This window comes from Pseudopipra pipra, chromosome Z, assembly GCF_036250125.1.
Source record: "Pseudopipra pipra isolate bDixPip1 chromosome Z, bDixPip1.hap1, whole genome shotgun sequence".
NCBI lineage: Eukaryota > Metazoa > Chordata > Aves > Passeriformes > Pipridae > Pseudopipra > Pseudopipra pipra.
This window is the reverse complement of record NC_087581.1, coordinates 43,641,092-43,668,883: the sequence shown is the minus strand read 5'-3', so window position 1 is coordinate 43,668,883 and position 27,792 is coordinate 43,641,092. Positions and strand designations below refer to the sequence as shown.

Here is a 27,792-nt window from a genome sequence, read left to right as displayed (position 1 = left end):
ATGGGGGCTTCCCTCCTTCACCCCCAGCAGATCACTTCACCACTTCAACTGGCAGACATGGAAGCATCGCTGGACCCCGTGGGCGGTGACTATAGACATCTGTCCTCTCTCAGCTTTTCTTTCTCTTACTCTCCCTTGCTCTTATCCTGCCTTTCTCTCCCCTATGCATTTTTCTCCTCCCTAGAAAGGTTCTTATCCTGCCTTTCTCTCCCCTCTGTCCTCTCTCAGCTTTTCTTTCTCTTACTCTCCCTTGCTCTTATCCTGCCTTTCTCTCCCCTATGCATTTTTCTCCTCCCTAGAAAGGTTACAGCACCCAAAAATGTTAACTTACCTACTGATTCAAAATTGTTAAAATAAATCTTATCCATATATGTTTTCATACACCGATTATTTAGTGTTGTTTCGCTTTAATCCACCCCAAAGGAATTATTGATAAAAACCTGAGTTACCCCCCCTCCCCTTTTCCTGGGGCGGGTCGTAACACCTTATCCATTGCCAGGATGAGGAAGGAAATGTCCAGCTGCACGTGACAGCACCATTCTCTTTGTCAGTGTGAGCGACCCAATTGATTGTTTTTATCGCTCCCTGTCTGAGATGGCAGTGTATATCTTTCTAAACAAGAAGCTGTGAAACCTTAATAAGATCCCCATTTGCCACATATTTTGTTCCTGCCATTTTGAGTTTGACACTTAGTCATGTTTTCCTCGTTCCCAGTCCTTTTATAACACTCCCTGTTATTCTCATCTTGGAGATACATTAATCCTGGGCAGAGCTACAACTAGTAGAGAAACACTGTAATGGCTCAGTTAATTACTAAGTACCTTGATCCTCTGCCTGAAGTTTCTGCCACTGCCTGTAGCTGCTTTCATTTTTAAGTTTATTCCACTCAGTTTTCTTATCTTCTATGTTTTTTATTCGTAGTTATTATGATGGTGATGGGAACAACTCCGGTAAATAGGATGGTCCCAGCACTGTTTGCAGCATCATCAGGTGACAGAGAGAGCCTTTAGAAGATTCTGGGTTTAGGCAGATGATTATCTGAGAATCCAGAGGTTGGTTGGATTTAGTGTCTCCCTCTGGAGTCTTGGATGCAAATTGTTGTGGAGCCAACTGTACAGGAAAGAGCTGTCTGGCTACTTGAGACCTGAAAGTACAGAGATATCTGACCAGGGGCCTGCCAAAGAAGTACCAGATTTATGCCAGAAAGGTGTTATCCTAGTATCCACAGTGATTTGGTGAAGAAGAAAAGTCGACCCCACTGCAGACCAGCTTCACTGAGCTGGCACGCCCTAAGCAGAGCATGAAACTGGTTCCTGAGATGGTGTGTGCTTGTGTTTGTATGTCACTGCTGTGAGTGCATCAATTTTTTCCTGACTTCTTGTCAGCAGCCAGGCAGCTACTCACTTCCCTAGTTTTTGTTGCAATAGGAGATCCTCTTACATGGCCCTGCTCAGGACATCCCCCATGAAAACAGGACACCATTCCGTGGACTTTTGTAGGATCAGATTGGATTTAATGCAACTTTCCCTGTATGTATTTGCTTCTTTATTCCAGGATGACAATTTGAGTGATTGTGAAGATTTTGGGAGGTGGGAAGAGAAAAAAGAGAAAAAATCTGTTTGAAGCCAGTGTCAAAATAGTTACCAACATCAATATCATTTCAGTAGTGAGATCAGACAAACACCTTCTCACAGAACAAATACAGTTTTGAAAAAATATCAATATTGCTTTGCTGGCATGGTGGTGCCCTTGGTTTTATTTCCTCCCTCCCCAGTTCTGTGGCAAATACAAAATTATTAATGGCTGTGTGCAACCCTTGCATTGCTTTTGTTGGCTTCAAAAGGCCACTCGTTGTAAATGCTCAATAAAAATGAATAAAGATTGTTTAACTTTCAGGGAAAGGCTTCAATTTTCACAAGGTTAGGAGGGCACCCCAACACTGCATCACTCTGTCAGGATCACAGACTTCTTATTGTTCGTTCCCTCTTGCTCCCTCTGATTTAGAGATGGAAGTAAAAGGGGAAGGGGAGAAGAGTAAGAAATTACAGGTGCTTATCAAAGTTAAATTATAAGGATGGTGGAAAAAAAAAAAGTCAAGAAAAGACTCAACAAGCAAACTAAGGGAAAGGCTACAACAGCATCTATCTAAGAAATAATTCACCCAATTTGTCCAGCTAAACAATTCTGTCAAGTTCACCAAGGCTGCAAAATTGGCAAACTACCTCATCTCCGCTGAGAAGTGCAGAGTTGTCATGGGCTTAACCCTTCTGTTTGCTGTTTTAAAAACTGATTTTGTGAATGCTTCCTCAAATCAGATGGGGTGACCTTACTCAAATTACTGGTTTTAATAAGGATTTCTAGTACAACCAAAATGGAGTTGGGCAGGAGTCAGCTGTGTTTCTGACAGTCTGTAGGATTGCTCCTGCCTTTGGGCACCGTCTGAAAGTGCACAGCGGATGATACAGCTTGTCAGGGAGGTGCCTGAGAGTTGCCACTCTAAGAGAGATGTGAGTCCCTGTGAGGATCCAGACCACATGGAGAGCTCCCTCCCTGCCTTCTATCAGAAAGAAATACCTCCTTGAACCTGGCATGTCCTTTTTAGCCCCCCGCCACACCTGCTGATTGAATCCCATGTGGCTGTGACATTGAGGAGCAGGCTGCTGATCTCTCCAACAGCTTGCTTTTTCTGCACAGTATTAGCTCACTGATGTGTGTGTGTGGTGTGCACATGTAACAGACAATGGATGCCTTCAAAGATACTTCTTGTTGAAATGTTCCCTAAAATGTGCCATACTGACAAGAAACCCACAATAAACCAAAGTCCATCCTATTGTCCCAAGGCATAGGGTTGAGCTAATGACTTGGCAAAGCCTTGGGACAGATCACACACCTCTCTCACCCTTTTCTTCAGCACCAGATACCCCAGGTGTCAGCTGTGCTATCCAATCTATCTTTCTGAGAAAACACCCCAATAAGGGCATGAGCATGGATGGAAATAAAATTCTTCTGTACCAAGGAGCTGTTTAGCAATTTGTTCCTGTGCATCTAAGCTTAAGAACACACTACCCAGCAAGGGTATAAGCTGCAAAGTGGTCTAAATTCCAAGTGAATCCCCTTTAAAAAGATATCAGAAAAGAATACATGACACAAGAAAATGTCTTAGAAGGCTAAACAATGCTGAATTTTGGCAGGACTGGGCTCACACAGGAGATTATGCTGGCAAAAGGAAAATGTCTGTGAAATGCTGACACACGAGATAAAGTACAAGTGAGAGTGGCTGCGGAGGTCAATAAAGCTAAGACAGTCCCAGGGTAGGCAGAAAACTGGAATAGTTTATTGGACCTACGACTTCATATTTAAAGGATTTATGGTTTACATATTCAGCAGGGTGTTTACATATTCATTTTATTACAATTGGAGGGTTTTGCAAGGATAAGGTAAAGGAAAAACCCAGGTTGACAATCTTGGGGTCTTAGAATTACCTCATGGGAAACCCCCATTTTATCTTAGGGGATTTTACAGGGGGGATTAGGTGTTTGGTCTGCAGGATGCAAGGGATACGGAGAATACACGTGCAAAGGGGGGAACTCAATGGGTTTTATGCAGAGGTCTGCTGAAATCAGGATGTGGATTGTCTGGCTCAGGCAGGGCAGGTGATAACATCACCAAGGAATCTCTTTGCATCCTGCTGAAGAAGGCAGGAAGAGTCCACAGAGATGAGGTCAACGAAGATGGGGTTTTCCAGCTTCTGTATCCCATGGCTTTCTGTAAAGACCACTCAAATTTCTTTCTGCAGACATCATATTTTGGAACCCAACAAGTGGCATTCACCCAAGGTTTTAGGAGGAAATAGATGAACTGGGTATGCGACTTCTGTTCCAGGGAGCCTTTAAATAATGTGATGCTGGATGCTCTCCTGGTAAGGTAGCACAGAAGAAGCAATAGTCCAATCAGACAAAATGATTTTCATCATGCTCCACACACAGCCTAAGAACTGAAGAATTTATACAAACTGCCCAATGAAAATTGAGCCTCATCTTTATAAAGTCTGTTTTAAAAAACAGAAATACCCTTTAAAAACACACTCACACAACTCCTAAGAAAAAATGCCAGTGTCAAATTATTTCTGTTGTACAGATCTGTTGGGATCTCTTGGAGCAAGCTCACATATTTTTCACATGGTACTGAATAGCAGTGGATAGGTACATCCTATGGAAAAAAAGAGAGTAAAGGTATCTCAGGCTTTCTGATGTAATTATGGGCTTTGAAATTGTGCTGTGCTTTCCAGCTGTTATACACTCCGTGACTCCTTACTGAGTTTCCATTTCTTGGTATCCAACACAGGGAGACAAATGGGTATTACTGGGAAAGAAACACCTCTGAGAAAACAGAACACTACTTTTCCACTACCAGAGAATCTTGAAGCATCCTTTTGGCAAGTTGCTTTAAGTACCTAAGAGCTCAGTAATGAAGGGGATGAAAGCAAAGGTTTTTCTCTCCTGTTTGCAAACCTGGAGAAGAACTAAATGTCAGCTGTAACTCTTACAGATGGAGTGGCTAACCACTGTTGTGTGGGTCTTCAGGAAAAATCCCCAAATGTCAAAAATGGAGGTATATTCATAACACGACTTAGGAATTTTTTTTGTGTGTATCTGAAGCTTTGTGTATTCCTATCCGTTGACAAAGATCTATGGAAAAAATTGCATTTTTGCTTCTTATTAGTAGTTCTGAAAAGGAAGACAAAGCAGTCCTTGCTTACTGCAGGGGGGGTGGACCACATGACCTTTAAAAGTCCTTTCCAAGACAAACTATCCTGTGATTCTGTAATTATCAAACAAAAATAGCTGAAGAACCTTGCCTTCTGTATTTTAAAAGGATTTTTATGTGAGAAATTGGTTGGGTTGATAAGACTATGGCAGTTTAGATGAAAAAGCAGTTGTCCTGCTTATTTCTGCAGTGGAGCAGCTCCTGTAAGTGAGCTGGTGGAGAGAGAGTGGGAACTTGCTACTGACAATACATGGCTGTAGGAATAAAGAAACTGCAGAGTGTACTGGTACCTGAGCTTAGCTGCTTCTCTTACTTGCTTCTAGAGAAGCAAAATTATACTCTATCCTTGCTGTGGTTTAATCCCTGCTGGCAACTAAGGGCCACAGAGCTGCTGGCTCACTTGCTGCTCCATAGGATGGGGTGTCAGGGAAGGGAAAAAACCCCGGAAACCTCATGGGTTGAGATAAGAACAGTGTAATCATTGAAACAAACTACAATATAATAATATTCATAGTAATGATAATAAAATATACTACTACTACTACTAATAACAATAATAATTGTAATTAAAAAAAAAAAACCCTATTAAAACCCCCAACAAATTATGTACAACACATTCACATGCTGACTGATACCCATCCCATCCTCAGCGGTGGTTGGTCCCTCCTGGCCAATTCTTCCCCATTTACGAACTGTGCAGAACATTCTATGGTGTGGAATATCCCTGTGGCCAGTTCAGGTCAGCCCTCCTGGCCATGCTCCCTCCCACCTTGTGCACCTGCTCACTGGCAAAACCTGGGAAACTGAACTTGACTTAAGGTGAACAGAACTTAGCAACAACTGAAACATCAGCATTACTCTCATACTGAATCCAAAACACATCACTGCACCAGACAACTGGAAGAAAATGAGCTCTGTCCCAGACAAAACCAGGACAGTATCCAAAACTTATCTGCCATTTATGTCATGCCAGGCTCCACACTTCCCAATGCACCACTAGCTTTCCAATCTCTTAATGAATTTTCACACAGCTGTAATTCCCTTAATCTATGGACCATCCCTATAAAAGTCCTTTGAATTCATTTAGCCCATGACCTTGGGTTTCATCTGTCATAACAACCTTCCAGGGCAGGAAAGATGGTGTGTGCTGTTGGATTGTTGCATGTTGAAGTCCTAATTCCATCACTGCAACACTTATCCAGTTTCATCCAAGCTCATTACCCATTAGTGTGGTGATTAGAGGGGAGTTGGGGTCATATCCCAAATATGGAATAGCAGAGATGGGCACTGCAAGGGGTCCAGTGTGATGATGGATGTACAGCCACTGTGGAAGCCAACTCTCACCCAGAGTTAAATCCCATTGAGCCACACACCAGACTTCCTCAACCTCCCTAATTACCCACCAAATGCAGCCAGGTCCTTGTGCAAAAGCAATCCCAAGGATGGGTTTGCTTTTGCCTAAGGCAGGAATAATCCAGACTGCTTTCTCCAGCATATTTTTAATGTGTACTGCATGAACTTTATCCCTTTCTACACTACATAAAAGTTTTGTTTGAGCAGGAAACCAGAACAGTCCTTTACTCAGTTTTTGTACAGAGATTCAGACTCACACTGGAGGCCAAGTGCAGCTGAGTTTGTGCTCTGCTTGCCCCTGGCAAATTGACCTCAGTGGGAGCACTGGTGTAGTGAGGAACCATGCAAATGGAGCAAGCAGGCTGTCAGTGATATTAACGGCTGGCCATCTGGGCATTGGCTGCTCCTAAATTTAATGGCAGAAACATTTTTACTGGCTGACAAAGGCTAAAGAGAAATGAAAATTCTGGATGCTGTTTGGAATGCGGATCAGACTTTTTCTGCAGGCAACACGAAACTCATTAGAAATGTCACTTGGGAAGACAATATTTTAGCTGATGAGTTTCACTATAAATGGGAAAGATGTTATATATTCTGAGCCATTTTTGCCATGGAGGAGTCATCTTCAATCACAAACTGAATTGTTTTCCACATGCACACAAATTGTTAAAGAACTAAAACTGAATAAATATTAAGGGATGAAACCAGAACTGTAACATAGCCCCACACATTGATTAAATGTCCCAATGTGTTACCCAGCCATTGAGGATTTCTCATGTGGAACTGTAAGTTGGAAGTACATAGCTACTTGGTTTGACTAGGAGTGGAACAAAGGGAGAAGACGAAGGCAGGAAATTACCCACTGAAAAAAATAATAATTAAAAAGAACTATCTGATGTGACTTAGAGAAAATTTCTCCCTAATAAAGGATCATAAGTATTTTGGAGTGGGGAAAAGTGAGAGCAGGAAATCCAATATTTAACAGTCTCATGACAAATTGATATGGTCTCAGTCAAAAACAGCAGGCGGTTTCTGCAGCTAGTATTATGAGAAAACCTTTTTTTTTTTTGATTAATCTACTGATTTGTTTACAGGAATAGATTTGTTTGTGTGTAACAGAGTTCTGCTACTTTGACTGTGTGAATTATGTGTATTTTGTCCCCTAAAATTACTTGCAGAAAATAATTTATTTGTCTTGGTTTTGCTTTGTTCTGCAGATAGCCTGAGAAATTCAGATGATGAAATTCCATAAGTACATTGGACTTCTTTGAATATATTTTTAAAAAAAATTATTTCTTCAATTCAAGCGTGACCAGAGTCCTAAACCATATTGATTAGCTGGAAGTTGCATTATTGTACCATTACATTGTGTTCTCACAATGGGAAGAAGCGGCTTAAATTCCCTTAGTGTCCCAAATAAATCCCCATCTGGTTAATTAAATCAATGACTTCTAACTCAAATCAGTGTCTTACAGTCATAGTTTTGCAATTATTATAATAGGAAAGTTGTCCCGAGCCCTCTGTGCCTGATGAAATCTATCATGCATTTGAATTCTGTCTATCAGCTACTTACAAGAAGCCACTTTTGATAAATCTGAAAGCTCAGACTGCAACTGACAAATAATTTGGGGAACAACAAGTATTCCAGAAAGAAGCATAGGCTGATTGAAGAACAGAAAAGAAATGGAGATTCACTAAGACTGCTGTGAGTTATTCACTGATGACTATTAATAATAAAAATACCCTCAAAATCTTTTGTCTTGAGGTGCTATCCCTGCCTTGCTGAAAACCCACAGCTGATATGGAGCATTGTAAGTTTGTCAAGGAGCTAGACTTGTCTACAGGAAGAAGTTGAATCTCTTTAGCCTAATATAGCAATTGTTAGTTAGTTACAGTGGTGCCAAACACCTAGGGAAATAATCATAATCCAAAATAAGCACTATTCAGACTAACATATGAATGCTTTTATGCAATACTCCAGACTGGTTCAAATAAATACTTAAAAAAAAGTCACATTTTTATTTAAAAGAATGCTATTTGTTCCTTGCTCAATCCTTACATTCTTCTGTGACACTGGTAGCAAATTTGGCACAGGAGCTAATCCACATAATTTGAGATTGTGATTTCTGTGCCATTACTCTTGCATTAAACAGTAGAGCCATAATAATCACCTGTGTATAGATAAAACAATGTCCATGTTGACAGTATTTTAAACATAAAGCTACGTTTGTAGAACAAGTTACATGTTGCAATTTCTGTATTGAAGAAGGTAAAATTCTAGAATAGTCACAAGCCAGATATTGCTGTTCATGGTGTTACTTGAAAAAAAACAAGAGAAGAGTATCTCTGTGATGTAAAAATTGAAGATGCTGAAGTGTCAAGGAAAACAAAGAGTGTGATTGAGCTGGCAAAGATTACTAAGACCATAGTGGTTTATGAAGCTTTCTAACAGTATTTACTGAAAGCTTTTCAAGGCAGATGCTTTGGTTAAGCTTCTTCACATGTGTTATAAGTTAGCTTGGATACAGATGAATCATATGTTAATATAATACTAGCTCTAAATGAGTTTCTGACTATAAAGCCAAAAGTCATTCAGTAGAAACCTGGTCCCCTTTGACTATTGCAGCAAAAAGTCATCAGTTGTGGGAGAAATAAGTATATGAGTGTAGTAATGCATTACTCACACTGAACATATCATATTATCTCAGCTGAAGGCCTTGTCATCAAATCACCTAATATGTAAGAACAATAGGGTCCTGGTAGAATGGTGGGCAAAGTGGGGAAAGTCCATTATGGTTTATTTCACAGAAACACAGAATATGATGAGTAGGAAGGGACCCACAAGGATCATCAAGTCCAACCCTTAGTACCATCTCCAGGAGTCACACCATGTGCCTGAGAGTATCATCCAAACGCTTCTGGAACTCTGACAGCCTTGGTGCTGTGACCACTTCCCTTGGGAGCCTGTTCCAGTGCCCAGCTACCCTCTGGATGAAGAACCTTTTTCTAATATCCAGCCTAAATCTCCCCTGACACAACTTCAGGCCATTCCCTCAGGTCTTGTCACTGGTCACCACAGAGCAGAGATCAGCGCCTGCCTCTCCTCTTCCCCTCCCCAGGAAATTGTAACTGCAATGAGGTCTCTCCTCAGTCTCTTCTTCTCCAGTTTAACAGACCAATTGCCCTCAGCTGCTCCTCATACGGCTTCCCCTCAAGGCCCTTCCCCATCTTCATTGCTTCCTTTGGATACTCTCCAATAGCTTAATATCTTTCTTGTGTTGCAGTGCCCAAAACTGCCACAATATTCAAGGTGAGGCTGCTCCAGATCAGAGCAGACTGGGACAATTCCCTCCCTCAACCAGCTGGCGATGTTTTGCCTAATGCCCCCCAGGACACTGTTGGCCCTCCTGGCTGCTGGGGCACTGCTGACTCACGTCCAACTCACCATTGACCAGAATCCCCAGGTCCTTTTCCCAGCGCTGCTTTCCAGCCTCTCATTCCGCAGTCTGTCCATACATCCAGGGCTACCTCATCCCAGGTGCAGAATCCAGCACTTTCCCTTGTTGAACTTGATATGATCGGTGATTGCCCAGCCCTCTGATTCGTTGAGGTCTCTCTGCAGGGTCTCTCTGCCTTGGAGGGAGTAAACAGCTCCTCCCAGTTTTGTGTCATCTGCAAACTTGCTCAGTGTCCCTTCCAGTCCTGAGTCCAAGTCACTTATGAAGATGTTGCAGAGCACTGGGCCCAAGATGGAGCCCTGTGGAACCCCACTAGCGACAGGTCACCAGTCTCATGTTACTTCGTTCACTACTACCTTCTGTGCTCAACTATTGCTTCTCTGTGGTCCATGTAGTTATACAGATTCACAGTAGCTGCTGAGGACTGGGTAATTTTAAAGATTAGAGCCCTTCAAAAGGTATTAATACACTGAATTTAACAGATGGAAGAGCAAGCATTGAGTTCTGCTGGTGCCATGCCAAGGAAGCATATCTTGTTGAAAATTCTGCAGAGGGCTGTGTGCAACACTGGATTATTATGTTAATTATTGTCTGGGACCAACTCAAGTGTGTGTGTGTGGGGCGGTGGAGGGGATAGGTTCAACTTCAGGAAGGTAGTCAACTGTCTGACACTCCAGCCCCTGTGAGCTGCACTGGCCACCCCCAGAGCAGGTGTTATTAAAACAGTGACGTGTTTTCTGCCGCCTGGGTATGTGGAAGGTGGACTTTCACAGGACCCTGGTGGTAGCTATAATTTTCTCATCTTCTCTTTCTTTACTTCTACTTCTCCTAATCTCCTTTCTTAATATTTTGGGTAGCTTGAGACCAGATGGGTTGGAACAAGGGTAAGTACCAGATTCTGCCTCTGGGATGGGGCAACTCTAATTGCAGGTACAGATTGGGGAATGAGAGGCTGGAAAGCTGTGCCAGGAAAGGGACTGGGAGTCCTGGTCAATGGCAAGTTGAACATGAGTCAGCAGTGCCCTGGCAGCCAGGAGGGCCAACAGTGTCCTGGGGGAAATCAGGTAAAGAAAGCATTAAGGGCCAGGCCAGGGAGGGGATAGTCCCAGTCTGCTCTGATCTGGAGCAGCCTCACCTTGAATATTGTGGCAGTTTTGGGCACTGCAACACAAGAAAGATATTAAGCTATTGGAGAGTATCCAAAGGAAGCAATGAAGATGGGGAAGGGCCTTGAGGGGAAGCCGTATGAGGAGCAGCTGAGGGCAATTGGTCTGTTAAACTGGAGAAGAAGAGACTGAGGAGAGACCTCATTGCAGTTACAATTTCCTGGGGAGGGGAAGAGGAGAGGCAGGCGCTGATCTCTGCTCTGTGGTGACCAGTGACAAGACCTGAGGGAATGGCCTGAAGTTGTGTCAGGGGAGATTTAGGCTGGATATTAGAAAAAGGTTCTTCATCCAGGGGGTAGCTGGGCACTGGAACAGGCTCCCAAGGGAAGTGGTCACAGCACCAAGGCTGTCAGAGTTCCAGAAGCGTTTGGATGATACTCTCAGGCACATGGTGTGACTCCTGGAGATGGTCCTGTGCACAGCTAAGGGTTGGACTTGATGATCCTTGTGGGTCCCTTCCTACTCATCATATTCTGTGTTTCTGTGAAGTTGTGTGGGTTAGCGTGGGCTAAATCAATGCTCTATGGAATATTTTATTTTGGTTGAATATTACCCTTGAAACTTTTGCCAAGTACTCTTACTTTGCAAAGTTTACTAGTAAAAGTACCCCCTGAGAAAATGTGCGCAGCTTTTCTCCTCTGTGCTCTCTCCTAAGGTGTTAAAAGAACCAAAGGCTCTTCTAATATTCTTGGAGCCTTGTATATTTTTAGAGCAATACTCCTTTGGTGAGCTTGTACCCTTGGGCTTGCCAGAGCCAGTTTACAGACTGCCAGAAAATCAGTGAGCATTTACTGTTAAAAAGTTGTCAAAATACTCTTGTAAAAATAGACTTACTGTGAATAATGATAAAAAACAGGTGAAAAATGTGTACAGCTAATGAGTGAACAGAAAGCTAAATGAGTTAGAAGTGCTTTAAATGACATTTTTGTTTTTGTTAGTTAAAGGGCAGTTTTCTAATTAATTCAAACAGTTGTATAGAAAGTGGAGATATATTTTATGTCCATGTGAAGTTCAGGAGTTTAGAAAAGATAATGATCTTTTGTTAGGGATTCAGAAGATTCTCAAAAACTGTAGAAGTAAATTGTATTCCCACTGCAGGTTTTCCTAGAGCAGACAGTGACATCATGGGTAAGAGATGGTGGTTTGAGGGGAAGCAGGGCTCTCGCAACTGGGAGGTGGGTGCTTGCTGTGCCTCATACTGTGTATTCTTCACCTGAAGAAATCCTGGCATGAGGGAAGGGAGAGGACCCAAAGCGGGCATGGGGAGGATGCTTGGCTTAGGTGATAAAGAGAGACCACAGAGATTTTTCATGCCTTTTTCTTGGCACACAGGGCTAAATGTTCCATGACTCTGCTGGGTACTGCTCTCATTTGAAGACTCACGGTGATAGGGATAAATATTTTAAAAGGCAAGAGTTTGGGAACAGTGCAAACCATGATGACCATGAACCAAACTTAAAATGGCAATTAAAGGAAAAGTTGCTCTTAGAGGTCAGTCTTTTTCTAATTGCAATGGCTTCCTTTAGAAAGGACCATGGAGTACCTTGTTAATGCACAGCTGTCTGATTGAATCAGTCTGGTGTCTTGATGTGTGCTCATGTGGCTGGAAGAAAGGTCATGTGAAAAATGCCACAAATGTGAAAGAGTGAAAAAACTTATCCCCTTACTCATCTGCATATCAGAAATAAAATAGATTTTTTTTCTCTCTGCTTCTAGTTATGCTTTTATCTTCCTGCTGCTAAGGCTCACTGGAGAAGAGAAGGCTCCTGGGAGACTTTATTTTGGCCTTTCAATGCTTTAGGGGGGTCTATGAGAAAGATGGGAACAGACTTTTAAGTAGGGCCTGTGGTGATAGGACAAGGGTTAATGGTTTTGAACTAGGAGAGGATAGATTCAAACTAGATCTAAGGAAGAAAATGTTTACAAAGAGAGTGGGGAAACACTGGCACAGGTTGCCCAGAGAGCTGGTAGGTGACCCATGTCTGGAAACATTCAAGGGCAGGTTGGATGGGGCTCTGAGCAACCTGGTCTAGTTGAAGATGCCTTTGTCTTTGGCAGGAGGCTTGGACCAGATGGCTGTTAAAGGTCCTTTCTATCCCCAACTATTCTCTAACTCTCTTGTGTCCGCAGTTCTTTGCACCTTGTCTGAATATCACATGTAGGTTTTGCAGTTCAGGGGTGGAAATAAGATCAATGATATTATCCAAGTAAGTCAGTCAGTTAATCAGTCAATCAGTGAATTGATTACAGTACACTGGTTTCACAGGCATTTCAGAATATCACCTAATTTCTAAACCAGGTCTGATTAATCAGCAACAGCTCGCGGGGTGGTGGTGAGCAAATATTTTCTCACTTAAGAGAAAGTATGTTAAAAAACAGTAGAGGCTTGCTGTAGATGAGCTGCTTAGCCTATTGTTTCCTTTTACTGTTTCATTCTCTTTCTCTTTTTTGCTTTGTTCTGTCACTGTCTATATCTCCACAGCCTGTCATTGTCTATATCTCCTGTCTATATCTTTTAAGCACTTTGCCTTAAAAACTTCTGTACCCTCCAAGTAGCATCAGTAGTCACCCCTCAGGGAGTAATGTTTTTTTTTCTGTCTTGTCTGGAATTCATACATCAATTTTCTGCCACTCTGCAAACCTTGAGCAAGTTAGTAATTGTACTCCAGGTGACATGGGAGTGAAGTTGCACAGATGCGTTCGTGCACAGTGAATTTTTGCAAAATATACCTGAAAAGTTCTGGAGTATTTTTGCATCTGAAATACACAGAACAAATTATGTTTGTAGTCTACCAACATTGTCTTAGCCATTAAAGACACATGAACAGAATCAATCCCAAGCATATTGATTTGGAAAATGGCTAAAGATTGGTTCCTGATGTAAATATTATTTATTTCTAGCCTATTCTGGGGCATGGATAGGCTTATCTAGCAATTTGCCCCATGCTGTCTCAGAGTCTTCTTTCTCTAAGATTCCATTAGTTTTCCTTTCTTTTTTCTCTATGCCTGTCATCATCTCTTTTTATTTAATGATCTTCTTATCATGGGAACCAATGGAAACATTGCATGGGTTGAATGTATTTCTCTCACTCCTTGTTATTTTCAAGGAGGAGCTGCTAGAGGGAGTAAAACTTGTGCTGGGTCACTCAAGGGACTGTGGATCAAATTCCTAAAGGTACCTTGAGGTACTTGTGCAGGTCTTACATCCTGAGTTACCATGACCTATGCATGATTTCTGGGACTGCACTGAGATTCTCCGTGAAAGTTTTCCAGTGTCCCCAGAAGACATTTTTTCCCTTCAGTTTCATGATCAACAGCAGACATGTGTTATTATGACTAAGACATTTTCCCTCATCGTAGAGAAGAAACAGTGGATATTGGGTTATTTAATAGGAGCAGGCCTATTTAATAGCAAATTAAGTAAAGGAATGATGACTCTGCAGTAGTATGATTTATAAGGTCTGTGCTTTTGTAGGAACAAAAGAGCTGCAAATGCCAACATTACACATTACACTTACTTTATGAGTTTAGGGTTTGTCATAAGACCTGATACCCCTGAGCCTAGAGATCAGAATTTACTCACCTGGGATTTTGATGAGGCAGCTCTTTGAATTTGCTGTTAAATACATAAACTCTCAGAGAACTTCACATCTTTCCACACCAGCTTCTAAAATGGATAGAATGCCTTCCAACTTTAAAGATTGGTTAAAGAATTTTTACTTAAAAGTCAACTTTCAGACATCCAGATGAAGAATGTCAACATTAACTTCTGGAATTTCATAACAGATAAATATTGTAAAATATCAGATCTTCTTCAGAGTGCAGGAAGAGTTAGGATTTTAGTTTTTTGGGTTTTTTTTTGTCTTCTATTTTACAAAATTGTTTCCTGTTAAATTTCTGCCACTTTATGGAAGGATTTTCCAGTTATGAAAGTTTGTAGTGGTCTTATATTATAATATTTTTTTAACATTTTCGTATTCCAAACCTGAAAATTTCAGTTTTCTCTCTTCAAGTTGCTGTCAGTGTAGCTGAGAGATGACATTCAACATCTAATCCAAAAAGGGAATCCCCACCATGAGTTCAAGAATCTAGGTGAAATACTTGGAAAACAGTGGTTTATAATAAAAAAGAAAATTAAGTACAAAGAAATGAGAGAGAAAAAAAAGCAAGGATGTTACGACCTAAGAGAGCTGGAATGCTGATGGTTTTTATGCCAAGTTTGAGGACAGCAAATACTTGTGGGTGACAGCAAATTGGGTCCTTGTGGCCGGCAGAAGGTTTGGTTTTTGCTTGTTGTTTTTTGTTTGTTTGTTTGTTTTTCCTCATGAAATCTTAAGATTTATTTGATATTCTCCTTCTGCCCAACCTGCTTTAGTCCGTTTCGAACCACATACACAGGTAGTGCTAGTAGAGTTGCTCAGTACTGGAATTCGAAGTCTTCTAAAAATACACATTGTATAAGTTTAGCTTTTTGTGAAAGTTAGGCTCACCCATGTTATTTGGCTAAATTTAGCTTTCTAAATTTGCCTATTTTAGACTTGAAATAGGCAGAATTATATTCATTTCACAAGCAGGAATTACCGATCAGGCCTGATTCTATCATGCTAGAAAGTGAAGTCTTAGTTCACTCAAGTGTTTATGCTTGTCATGATTGGGAAAATGAATAATCTTGTTGACTTCACTTCAACCATCCTTTTATGCCACCCCATGGGAGCAGGGGGTCAGAAGACGGGTTTTCAAAACCTTGAGTTATGGCCTATTTCTGCTCCTCTCTACAGGTTTTTGTCATGTTTTAAAATTCTTTCAGTTACTTTTACCATCATGATAGCGAGTTATGAAGCGGGATTTCTTTTCCAGTCTGCAGTGAACTTTTGAAAAGCCAGTCGTAGTTTGTGTTGATTTTTGTTTCTTTTCTGATATTATGCAAGGATTCCTCAATTTTTCTCTTCTAAACAACCAAACAAAGGAAAATCTATTTAGAAATCTATAATGCCATAATTTGCATAGAGACTTGGCTAACTACTTGACCTTAATCTAAGCTCAGTTCTTTTGGGAATTGCGAATGAATGGTATATGGATTCCTATTTCCTTCTCCTATTAGGGATGATGAATCCTTCTGGATAGAAATTTCATCCATCTGTAGGTATGGAAATCATCATAATGCTCCTTTTGTCTTCTGGTAGTTCAATACTATAAAGGCATCAGTGATGGAAACTAATAAACTAATTTTATTTATGTATAACAGGTACAGCAGATTCTGAACTGAACTTCCTTCTGAATAAGAGAAACTCATTTATGCTTCTGTGCATGAAGTCTTTTTAATCTGTTGACCAAAATATTTTTGTAGGAAGAACCAACCTTGTGTTGAATGTGAAGTTTGCTGCTTAGGATATTCATAGTGAAAAAAGGTTCTTAGCATGGTCTATGGAAATTACCTGAAGATATAATTTTGGGAGAGTATTCTGATATTAAGTTTCTGTGGTGTTGCATCACGTCCACCACCCCCCTGCGGCTACGCTATGGTGCCAGAAAGGCTCATTAGTCCTTAGCCTTGATTATTGGCACCTGGGCAGTGAGCTGCCCTTGAGCTTTTCAGAAACACTATCTACTCCCAGAATTTCTGTTGTCTAATGAGCTCCTGTTTTCTAACAAATAACCTTGAGGCTCTATTTTTCTGTCTGAACAACAGACTGAGTGGACTAATGTTTTTAATATTGGAATATTCAAGGAGATTTCCTTAACTACTGACATGATTGTGTCTGGAATGGAAATTTACTGATGATTAAAGTCAGTAATCTCACGACCCTACAAGCAGAGATCCTAAGTGGGTCGCTTTGAGCCGTCTTGGACTGTGGCAGGCTGTGACCAGAAATCCCTCTCTCAGTGGAATGCCTCTGGGAACTCAGACTCTCCAGATGCTGGTTTGGGAGAACTGTTGCCAAAAGCTGACAATGGAGCCTAGAATGATACTCCCATTCTTAAAGCTCAACCCTTGACCGTTAAGAAAGTGAAAAGACATGCAGCATGAGTACTTCACTGAACTTGAGGGGAGTTTATCACCTCAGTTATACCTTTGTACATACTTCTTCATGTCTGAGTACATGTGTGTTATGAATGTTGCCATTTATAATTAAGTTAAATTTATCCTTAAATTAGATTTATGGTTAAGTTAGTGTCATGCTTTTAGAAAATCCTATTGAATAATTTCATAAGTATTAAATTAGTCAATTGATTGTTGTGTTGATTAAGTATTGTTATGATTAAGTGCTGCTATCTCCTTTAGCCTTAACCCATTTATAAAGTCTAAGGCTACATTTCTCAAGGGAGTCAACTTAGTGACTCAGTGGGAGAGTCTTCTTTCCTCTTTTGCATCCCTGACTCTTTTTCCTCCTTTTGTACCCCCACTCTCCACATAAATCAATGTAGATTGCTTTCTTTCCATTTTTTCTTTGTGTATTTTATATATCTAGTAAGTAATAGACTGAACCTTGCCATCAAACTTTGTTGTGCTTTTCCAAATTTATATTAAATCTACTTTTGCTGATCCCTTTCTGGTCATTCTTTGAGTGACCTGAAATACTCATTTGCAATGGATGCAAGTATAATGTTATAATGTTTCATTGTGTTTTGCTAGATTCCATAATCATGAGAATCCTTTAGAACATTTATCATTGGCACTAAATTTTTGGATAATCAAGGTGGCTGAAGGTCTTCAAAAACAATCATAAAGTGTTTTAGAAATATATTAGTCACCATGAGTTTTAGTCCATAAGCTGTTATAATGCCTTCACAAATAATCTCTATAATTTTCTTTCTTTTTGATAATTCTGAAGAAAGTTCATTCCTCCGCTGTTCTTGCCACAATTCCAGCTTGCGGGACAACCCCCAGATCTCTTCCACTTCTCTCTGTTTTCCATTTCCTTCCTGGTCCCTTTGTTCTGCATACCCTGCCCTGTTCTAAGAAGGTCTTATCTGAAATTCTTCTGCCCACACTGGGTCCGGATTTAGCACCGCAGGTAGGAGTCTGTCTATTAATACTTATAGCATCTACTTCAAACACACTGTCAGCTCTCCACTGGTTCTTCTGAAGGTGATATTCCAGATGGTAATTTCCCAGGTTTGTTTGTGGGGATGATATCCTGCTGGCTACTGCGAAGACTTTTTCTAATATCCATGTGTCTCGTGTGATCTGTTTTTCTCTCTGATATTTTACCTCATTGAACATTTGCAAATGGAGGGAAAGGATGGTGACCTCTGACCATCAGCTCTTCCTCGAAGGTCTGACTCAGGCAGACATTTTTCCTTTTCCTGATGGATGGTACTTCAGGCTCTCTAGTATATAGACCCAGACATAAAACAGGCTCTGAAAGGCTTTGATTTTTTTTTTTTTAAATAGTCTATGTTAGTTTAATTTGTCTAAATAATGCAAAATAGATGGAAATTTTTTAAAGGTCTTAGGTGAATAATGTGATTTAGTGTCCTAACGTGCTGTTGTCAAGGACAGTTCAGTTCCTTTCATTAATCCACAGCAAGAGAAAGTAATATCAGCCTGAAAATACACAACCGAAGTTGATTTATTAGAACCTTATGACTCACCAACTTCCTTCCCCTTCTCAAAACTGAATTTTGGATTGAAATCTTTTTAGAAAAATTCCTCTAGGCAATAATGAGGGTGTTCTTCATCAATCTGTGATGGATTAGATTTTATAGAGCCCTAATTCCAGCCCTAATTCCTTGCAGTCTAAAGTCTGACTCATGGTTAATTGCTGCTACTTGTTTTTTTTTCTCTTGTGTCTCAATTTACCTCATTTTTTTCTTTAATGAGTGAATGAATATCATTGAAGAAACACATGTGCACTCTCTCTCTCTCCCCCCCCTCTGTCTTTGAAAAAGAGATTCATTGCTGAGGGGCTAGGGAGTAAAATAAGAACTGAGGATTAGTGACTAGTTATCCTGGAGGTCCAATTTTCCAAGACTGAATACTGAGCTATTTCAGAAAATGAGGCAGTATTGATGCATGTGATGTGGGAAGGACTAAAATAGAGAGTGCAAATTACTAATTGATTTTGAAGAATTGGACCCTTGCTGAAAACGCCAACATCTTAGGAGGGATAAAATAAAAAAAGAATTAAAATGAAAAGGATTAAGACTTTCTAGTTATATAGCACACTGGAAAATCCAGATTTTTGGCAACAGACAAGCATCAAAATGACTGCAACTGAGAATTCAGAACAAGCATAAGTTTTTGTAGCCAGAGATGGGGTTGATGGATTCTCTGTGGCAGCAGTACGACAGTGATGGATACCAGAGGAATGGCATGCTCTGCAATTAAAGAGGGAGGGAGAACACTTGGCATTTTGTCTAAAAGCCTGTGCACTAGGCATTGAACTGTCTGCTGTGATTAACTGAGCGAAATAAGTGATTCTGTTTGAAGAGGCCTCTGGGCAGTGCTGTAGTTTGCCCTGTCTTAGGTGATCCTGAATGTGAGACAGCAGGCGAAAAACATCTTTCAGATAATTTAGATGATAATGGACTCCATTCACCATTCTGTAAATCAAACAGAATCCACAGTGGATTTAATGGTGAAGTGCCAATGGAAATGTAACAAGTGGAGGGGATGGAGCAGTCCTGGATCTGGTCCTGCGTCTCTGCTGCAGGAATGTTGTGTTCTCTTCATGCCCAGTGAGGGGAACATGAACTCTGACCAGGCTCTGGGCTTTGTTGTTCCCACTTCCATCAAGACAGAAGGATGTTTGGGTGGAGGGTCACATGTTGGTCTCCTTCACACCTGTTTGCACTGCTGCAACCAACAAGCACTTTGCTGAGCATCTCTGCACACAAAAGGTGTTATGAAAGTCAGCTGGGTCTGGCATCCTTGTCTTCATTTTCAGTCTTTCATCTTTTACTGTGTTGCCTACATTCAAGCAGTTACCTGAGAAAGGCATTGCAGACATCAACTCTTACCCAAACTATTACTTCTTACATGACAAGTATGTTGCCTTGCCTACTAAAGTCTCTGGAAATGATGCTACCTGCGTGTGCTGAGCACAAGCCTGATGTTAAAACGACGGAAAAGCAGTGCAAATCTGTAATTTTTCCATCATGAATTATTCAAGTCACAAACAGGAAACCTGTGTATAAAGTCAGCTAAACACAATTGTTCATTTAGGAAGAGGACTCAGTCATGTGAACACTTACCATATGGCTCCCACAAGAAGAAGCAGAGATCCAGAGATCCAGAGCCTTATTTTCTCCTGGTGTACACAGGCCTAGATACATTGACTTTAATGAAGTTGCAGTTTACATGAGCTCAAGGTTTGCATTCTTTCCTTTGAGAGATTTTGTTGTTGTTTCTCTACTGACCCATTTATTCTTCCTTATGAGGCTGAGAATGTGGTTTTAAATACAGGCTCATAGTCTCTCCTCTTCAATTATTTTGGGTTTTGTCTCTTCTAATCCATAACATGAATATTTCATAGGGGACACTGGATATTTTGTGCTTGCTTTTTATTCAAGGTATCCTAGTTAGAACAACTGGGAACAGTTCATCACTGGATGGGTGTAACCCAAAACTGTGTATTCTATAGCCTTCCATGCCATTTCCCAGAAACTGTTATCAATGAACCATTTACACTATCTGCACATAGAGCCTGACTCCTCAGGCTATAAACTAGGTGTTAAGAGGCCTGCGAGACAGGAGTTGCTTTTGTCCTCACACCCATTAAGGAACCCCCTGCCCTGAGGGAGGTACTGAGCATTCCTGCCTGAACTGGAAGATATATAATCTTGGAGTCTTGGGACTTTATTAACCACTCGTGGGATCCAGAGGAAGACTGCAGACCACCGCTCTCAACCGGACTGCAGACCACCACTCTCAACTGGTCTGCAATCACCACTTTTCAACCAGACTGCAACCACCACTTTTCAATCAGACTGCAACCACCACCCTCGACCGGACTGCAATCTCCACTCTTGACCAGACTGCAACAGCACTCTCATCAACAGGTTTTCCCCTCTCCTTTTACTTTGGACTCAGAGGGGCCAAAGAACACCACTATGTTCATGCCCCAGGGTGCTGGGTTATATATTCGGGTTTTATGGGTTAAAACCACTTGTTTGGCTGTATAATCATACTTATTGTATTATTTTATTAAATTGTTATTCTGATTTATAATCTCTCTTTTGGGTTGAGTTAATTTCCCCTGCTGATTTACCTTTAAACCAGCACACAAGGGAATTCAGATATTTCAACAACAAGAAAAGGGACTTGAAAATATTACTAATATAATGGTAATAATGTTTACTACAACATATTTAGACTAGGAGGGACTCACAGCAGCTTGTTTCAGAAGACTAAACATCTTTTAAGATTAGCAGTTCCTATATTGAAAACGAGCAGTAAGTTATTACAATGGGTTCTGGTTGTCCTCCTCCTAACCTTCCAGCACTACCCGGTGCCATATAATTATTTTTCAGAACATGGTCCCCCTCTATAATTTCTCTCTGGCACAGACATTTCGTGCCCTGTGTTATTTGAGAGCACTGTGACACCAGGATGGCTTTTTGGGCTTACTGAAGGATTTCTCTCATGACCTCACGAAGGTGGGCAGTAAACAGTGGGCTGCATGTTGGAAGCTCTGGCTGCAGGAGCTTTCCATGTTCTGTTTTGCCTGGATCCAGGTTATACCTTCAAAAGGTATGAAGATTAGTGAATTGTACTAATTTATGAGAGGTCTAATAGCATATTGGGGATGGAGATGCAATTAATAATAATTGAAACTTTCTTGGAATGTGATGGGACAATTCCACATATTTTTACTGCAAAAGAATGAACTTCCTTAAATTGTCCTTAGTTAAACAAGCAAGGACATTAAAGAATAAGATTCCATCTGAATGCATTGACTTAAGGGATGATTCACTACAATTTTTCCTGAACTGCCGGTTGGGCAAGACAGCCCATAGCCAGCAAAATGTATTTTAAGCCATGCCAGGTAATCCAGGCTCAGTAGCATTGCTACTAAATATTCCTGTCTTCACCTAAGAAAAATTGCCCAGGATGTTAATCTGTAAAGAAGACAAACATGACCACACATAAGATAAATCTGTGCTATCTCCAAGGGCAGTGTTTCAATGTCAAACATTTGTGTCTGTTCAGCTCTTAACAAGCAGTGGGCTTGCTGAGAAGGTTTAAGAGTATATAGAAAGATTCTCAGTCATAAGATACATTCTTTGCAGTTCACTAAGGAAGAATTTTTGTGATAGGAAAGGCAGAACCACATGCAAACACGAGTCCTTGTAAGTGCTGCAACTTTGTGTGCCACCAAGTGTAGGAACAGGGTGCAGGTGAGAAGACTGAAGAGCTGAGCTGCACAAAACCCATCTCTGATGATGGCACCTGGAGAAGGTGACACCAAACTGAATGGATAAATAACTGGAGGGATTTAAAAATGTGTAGATGTGGCACATAGGGACATGGTTTAGTTGGGGGCTTGGCAGTGCTGTGTTAGCAGTTGGATTTAATGATCTGAGAAGTCTTTTCCAGCCTCAGTGACTTCGGGAATCTGTGAGTCTGTCGTTCAAATCACACCAGCTATGCAAGTACCTGCCACGGGGCAAAGAATCTTACTCTTCCCATCTTCTCAAAAAATCAGCAGGAGTGCTGTGACTGTTCTTCACTGCAACAACAAAGAGCAGGAGGGCTGCATGCCGGGGAGAAAGGTCACACTGGTGGAACAGCTTCCCAGGTCCTGTGGCATCAGTGAAAATGGGCAGGCTGAGTGAGGGAAACAAAAGGGGAAAAACTAGGATACTATTTAGTATCCTATTGCTAGGAGACTATTCCTAGCATCTCCATACAGATTCCTGAATGGGAAAGCAAGGACGTAGTTCAGATTTTGGAACTCTGTCAATACCAACAGCATGTTAAAGAAAACATAGAATAGAAGACCTATGGGTAACTGCAACACCACTCTGGTTTGATATATCAAACAGTTGGCATACCATTCATGTCAGGAAAAACATGACTACTTGGGTTAATGACAGCCTTTAGTATTAAAACAATAGGAATTCTACACTTCCAGTTTCGCTTTTCTTGTTTAATTTTTGTTCTTTAATAATGAAGCTAACCTAATAATTTAATTTTATTTCCAAGAAAAATGTGTGTTTGGATACACAGTAATTCAATATTGTTTGCATCTTGCACAGATCCAGGGACAAACCAGCTTTATTATTAAAACATAAAAGTGTATTTTTTTTCCTCCTTGCTTGAATAGCATACAATTTTGCTGATGACATTTTGTAAAACCTAGACAAATGGGGCTTGAAATAACCTGCTACATGTTTGTTTCTGATGTGTGAAGTAGGTGAGAGCTTCATGGTTAGTAAATAAGTGAATTCCTCACCATTATGCATTAAATCTGCATGTGAAATTCAGTTCCTGTACAATACTTTAACCAGACGAATCTGTCTTTTCTGCTGACTACAACAAAGATTGCTGTTTGGTAGACAAAAGACAGCCACAGTTTGGTTTCAGAAAGGACAAGTGAAAGTGTGGCTTTGCAAATTGTCTTTCATCGTTACTGTGGTTTTGCTTCTGCAAATGGGAAAGGGAAGACAGGAAGTGTCGGGGTCAACAACACGTCTGTCAGAAGGAAGTAAGAAGATGGAAGACAGGAAGTACAAAAACAGACTTCCTGGACTTTCTGCAAGTCACCGTGACTCTGCTTTAGCCAGATCATCATGACTTGGCAAAAGCTGTATCAGCATGACTCTGCTATTTGGCAGCCAATCCTAAAGTATGTGTGCATATTAGCACCAATAGTAGGTTGACATGTGCATGGCCTGATGTATGTGTACAGGAAAGTACCAATAGTAGGCTGACGTGTGTATGGCCTGATGTATGTTTACATGAAGGCACCAAATAGTAAGTTGACATGTGTGTTGTGTGAAAAGTTTAAATGTCTGCAATCTATTGCAATAAAAATCTTCCAGCCTTTTTGCTATCCTATCCCTGCTTTGGAAGAAGATTCTATGTCGCTTTGGCCGTCTCAATTTAACAGCGACATTTGGCGATGCTGATGTGTTTGCAGCGTTGAAAGATTCATCTCTGACTCTGAGAAGGAGTTAAAGGGGATTCCTCTCTGAGAGAGAGGGGGGAGCAGTGACTTCTATCCTAGAGAGAGAAAGAGCAGAGATTTTCTCTCCTAGAGAGAGAGGACTCATGGGTTGATGCACGAGGAAGATGGCGGCCCGATGAAGCTTTGAGAGCAGTGGTAGTTCTGCCAAAAAGATCTGGATCTAAGTCTTTATCGACCCCTTGTTAGGTAATCTATCGGGGGGAGCCATCAGGAACAAAAATTATAACAATGGGACAACATATAACTAAAGATGAAAATGTAGTTTTATCTACATGGAAAACCCTCCTTAATCATCAAAGTGTCAAGGTTAATGATTTTGAATTACGACATGTGCTCTTATGGTGCTAAAAATAAGACTTTGAAATGACTACGTTAAGTTGCATTTCGTGTGTCTGCCTGACACTTGCTCTGTGAGACTTTGAAAGATTTAGAAGCGTGCGGGAGGCAACAATCTATGCAATAATTCACATAAGAACCAAACTCTGAAACGCAACTACCCAGAAAGATAAGCAGGCTGCCAGTGTACTGAAAATGTAAGTCTCCAAGCCAGAAAAATGTAGAAAAACCTAATAATTTACTCCTGAAAGCAAGAAAAATGGTTTTTCCACCAGGTGACTCCACCAAGAAAATAACTAAGGAGAGAAATTCAAATCGAAACGTAGAGGCAAATGGAGAGAGACAGAAAAAGAAAGGGAAAAAACCCTCCCTTCTGAAATTCAGCCTTACCAGGGAGAGAAATAAAGTGTATTTCACACAGTAAAACAATTTGAGCAAGAGCCCAAACCTCCCCCAACTGAATCCACGAAAAGTTTAAAATACCAATTTCTCGGAGAGCTAGGGAGGAAGTAAAACTCTCCTGCTTTATAGAAACTATAATTTTGCAACCTTTTGATTAGAGAAAGAAATCATCTTACAGATTCATAAGATGGTCTTACTAACTGTTTTTTGAAGTTGTTTATCTAAATAGCCAAAATTGTTTTAAGATACATGCATAAATGTAATAGAGAAGTAGATTTTAAAAGTTTTTTTTAGTGACTACTGATAAGAAATTCCACAGTGTGTGAGAAGAGCAACTTTCCACCAGAGCAAAGCAGAGATAATAATAGACACAGCTGTACCTGTCTTCCCTCTCCTTCTCCCCCATGCAGGCAGCTGTGTAAACAATCTTTCATTGCTTCTGTATTTTGCAGACAAGTTTTTAGAGATTACTAAAAAATCTTTAAGGTAGACTAATTTAATAAAATGCCTAGTTCCAAGATATCTTATTTGACTAAGGCAATTTTTGCCAGAGAAAAAAGAAAAAAAAATAAGCTGTTTTAACTTGAGGTTTCTACCTTTGTGGGGAGAGAAATAAGATCTGAAGAGATAACATAGAGAATTGCCCAAAAGACAGCCTTGAAATTTAAACTGTTGCTTAGTAAGTGAATAGAGGAAATCAAAACCTTTTTTTACCTTTTATAGCAACAAACAAGAAACAAAACTATGTAAACTTCTTTGATAAACATAATTTTTCTGTTCTCTTCTCAGTAGAGCATATGCCAGAAAGACTGAAAGGTAGAAATTGTTTCTTAGACAATTTTTTAACGCATATTATTGCTGAAAACCAGAAAACATTCTAAAAAACTAATGCTTTCAAAACTATGAAGTTTTCTAAGAGAAACAAAAACCCACAAATATTCTTTCACTCAAAAGTATTTTATTAGAAAAGATAAAAACACCAACAACAAACTCAAAAATAGAACACAATTGATTATTAATTACAGCCTTACATTGATTTGTTTAGGTTTATTATATTTAAGAATTCAAAAAACAAATTCTACCTTACTCAGATTCTATAAAATACAAATACGCATAATTTTAAAGCTATCTAAAATTGTCTTGAACTACATCTGTTCTAGTCTCTGTGCTAAGCAACGGAAGTGTATCCCTGTTATCGAGCAACAACCCTAATCCCCTGGCATGCTCCTATGGGCGGGATCCTAGTTTAAAGCAAGCTGAAAGCTGGATAACACTGCTTATATCTGGGGAAGTGTGATTGTTCTCCAGTTTCATTCTTTTGCGTCCAGAGAGACAGAATTCTGCCCTATAAACTACTGTGAATCCTTACATTAGAAACGACAAATACGTTGTCTGTGTCTAGTGATTTAATTGACCTTCATGACAACCAAAGCCTGCCTCCTCCAGAACTAAACATCAGCAACTCATGTCCAGCTAATCTTCCTAATGTAAAAAGGGAACTCACAGACTCAGAAGCAAGAGCGTTGATTAAAGAGAGACAAAAGATAGACAACCACAACTTGAATGAACGAAGAAGAAGATTTGATATTAATAATAATTTAAAAGAACTGCACACTTTGATACCCAAATCAAATGACCCAAATATATGCTGGGATAAGACAACGATCCTAAAAGCCTCAGTGGATTACATCTGTAAACTGCAGAGAGACCTGCATTGCACAAAAGAACCAAAAGAACTAGAAAACAGTCTGAAGAAGTTAGAACATGCCAACAACCACTTGCTGCTCAGAATACAGAAACTTGAGATGCAAGCTCAAGCATATGGACTGTCTCTTGCTCCATCTACAAACTTTTATTCCCCTGATATGATCAACACAGTCATCAAACAAGAGCCTGTGCTGGACAACTACACCCAAAACATAATGCCACACCACGCAAACCTGTCCTGCACCACCACCACCCTCGACTTCACCAACAGCACTGTCACCTTCAGTGATAACCTCGGGAATGTAACTGAACAAACTGGCACTTACAGTGTTCCTGTGAAAATGAGATCCAGACTGGAAGATATCCTAATGAGCGAGAAATACTAGAAATACTGTTCAAATCCCAAGTTGTGTGACTTAATAATAAAAAAATAAAAGAGATAAAAATATATTTTATCCAATCATATAAATGGACTCTTATTCATGGAGCCAAAACAGAATGAAAACAGCCCTAACTAAAGAGAGATAAAAGACTCCTTAAACATTTTTAGTTCAATATTACTAAATCACCCTTACTGTAAAAATCCTCTCAAAGAGCCTTCACCAGAAAACATAGAACTGAAATCAGAAACTCACAAGGGAGACAAAAGGGACAATCAGAAAACTTCTCGAGTAACTGATGAGCAATTGGCAAGGTGGTTTTGTAAATTTCTAGATGAATTTATAAAGAAATATGGCAGTTTAATACCACTCTGTAAAAAAGATGTCATAGAGAGATTAAAAGAAATTTTTAATGAAGATTTCTCCCACAGAAAATCTTTTATCACCAGGGAAATCATGAAATACCAAGAAAAATATCCAAAACCCTCCACTTGCAATTTCCAATTCTCCTATAATAAACACATGCTGGATATGGATAATTTAACTACACTGGAAGGCCAAAACTGGCTAAATGACCAGATAATTAAGATGTATGATGAACTCATCATGAATACAGTCCCTGAAAATGTTCATTTCTTTAACAGTTTTTTCATGGACAACTCGTAACCAAAGGATATAATGGAGTAAAACGATAGACTAAAAAGGTGGACTTATTCAAAAGACTCTCTTATTAATTCCTATTCACCTGGAAGTCCACTGGTCCCTCATTGCTGTTAACATCCCCAATCAAACTGTTTCATTTTATTATTCCCAAGACAGTAATTTTCAATTTTGTGTAGAAAAAATTCAACAGTATCTGCTGACTGAAGCAAAGGAGAAGAATCACCCCAAGTTCCTTCAAAGCTGGCAAACTACTGTGACAAAATGCATTCCACAAAAGAAAAATGACAGTGACTGTGGAGTTTTTGTACTCCAGTACTGCAAGTGCCTCACCTTAGACCAGCCTCTTCAGTTCTCCCAAGAAGATATGCCCTGAGTGAGGAAAAGAATTTACAGGGACCCATGTGAACACCAACTAATAGCCTAA

General features: G+C 40.2%; 1 protein-coding gene and 1 pseudogene across 1 annotated transcript; both read left to right on the top strand.

Moving 5' to 3' along the window:
- Positions 1 to 26,850, top strand: LOC135407805 (microphthalmia-associated transcription factor-like). Its single transcript, XM_064643172.1, has 2 exons — positions 1 to 85; positions 25,993 to 26,850. The coding sequence occupies exons 1-2, from the start codon at positions 1 to 3 to the stop codon at positions 26,709 to 26,711; spliced, it is 804 nt and encodes a 267-aa protein (XP_064499242.1). The 3' UTR covers positions 26,712 to 26,850.
- LOC135407804 (sentrin-specific protease 5-like) lies at positions 26,844 to 27,792 on the top strand (annotated as a pseudogene).

Bases quoted from the DNA above. Each gene is read 5' to 3' on its own strand.
- LOC135407805 (XM_064643172.1), top strand. From the start codon at position 1: ATGGGGGCTTCCCTCCTTCACCCCCAGCAGATCACTTCACCACTTCAA. The intron at 86-25,992 runs GTGACTATAGAC...TCCTTACATTAG, and splicing joins ATCGCTGGACCCCGTGGGCG to AAACGACAAATACGTTGTCT.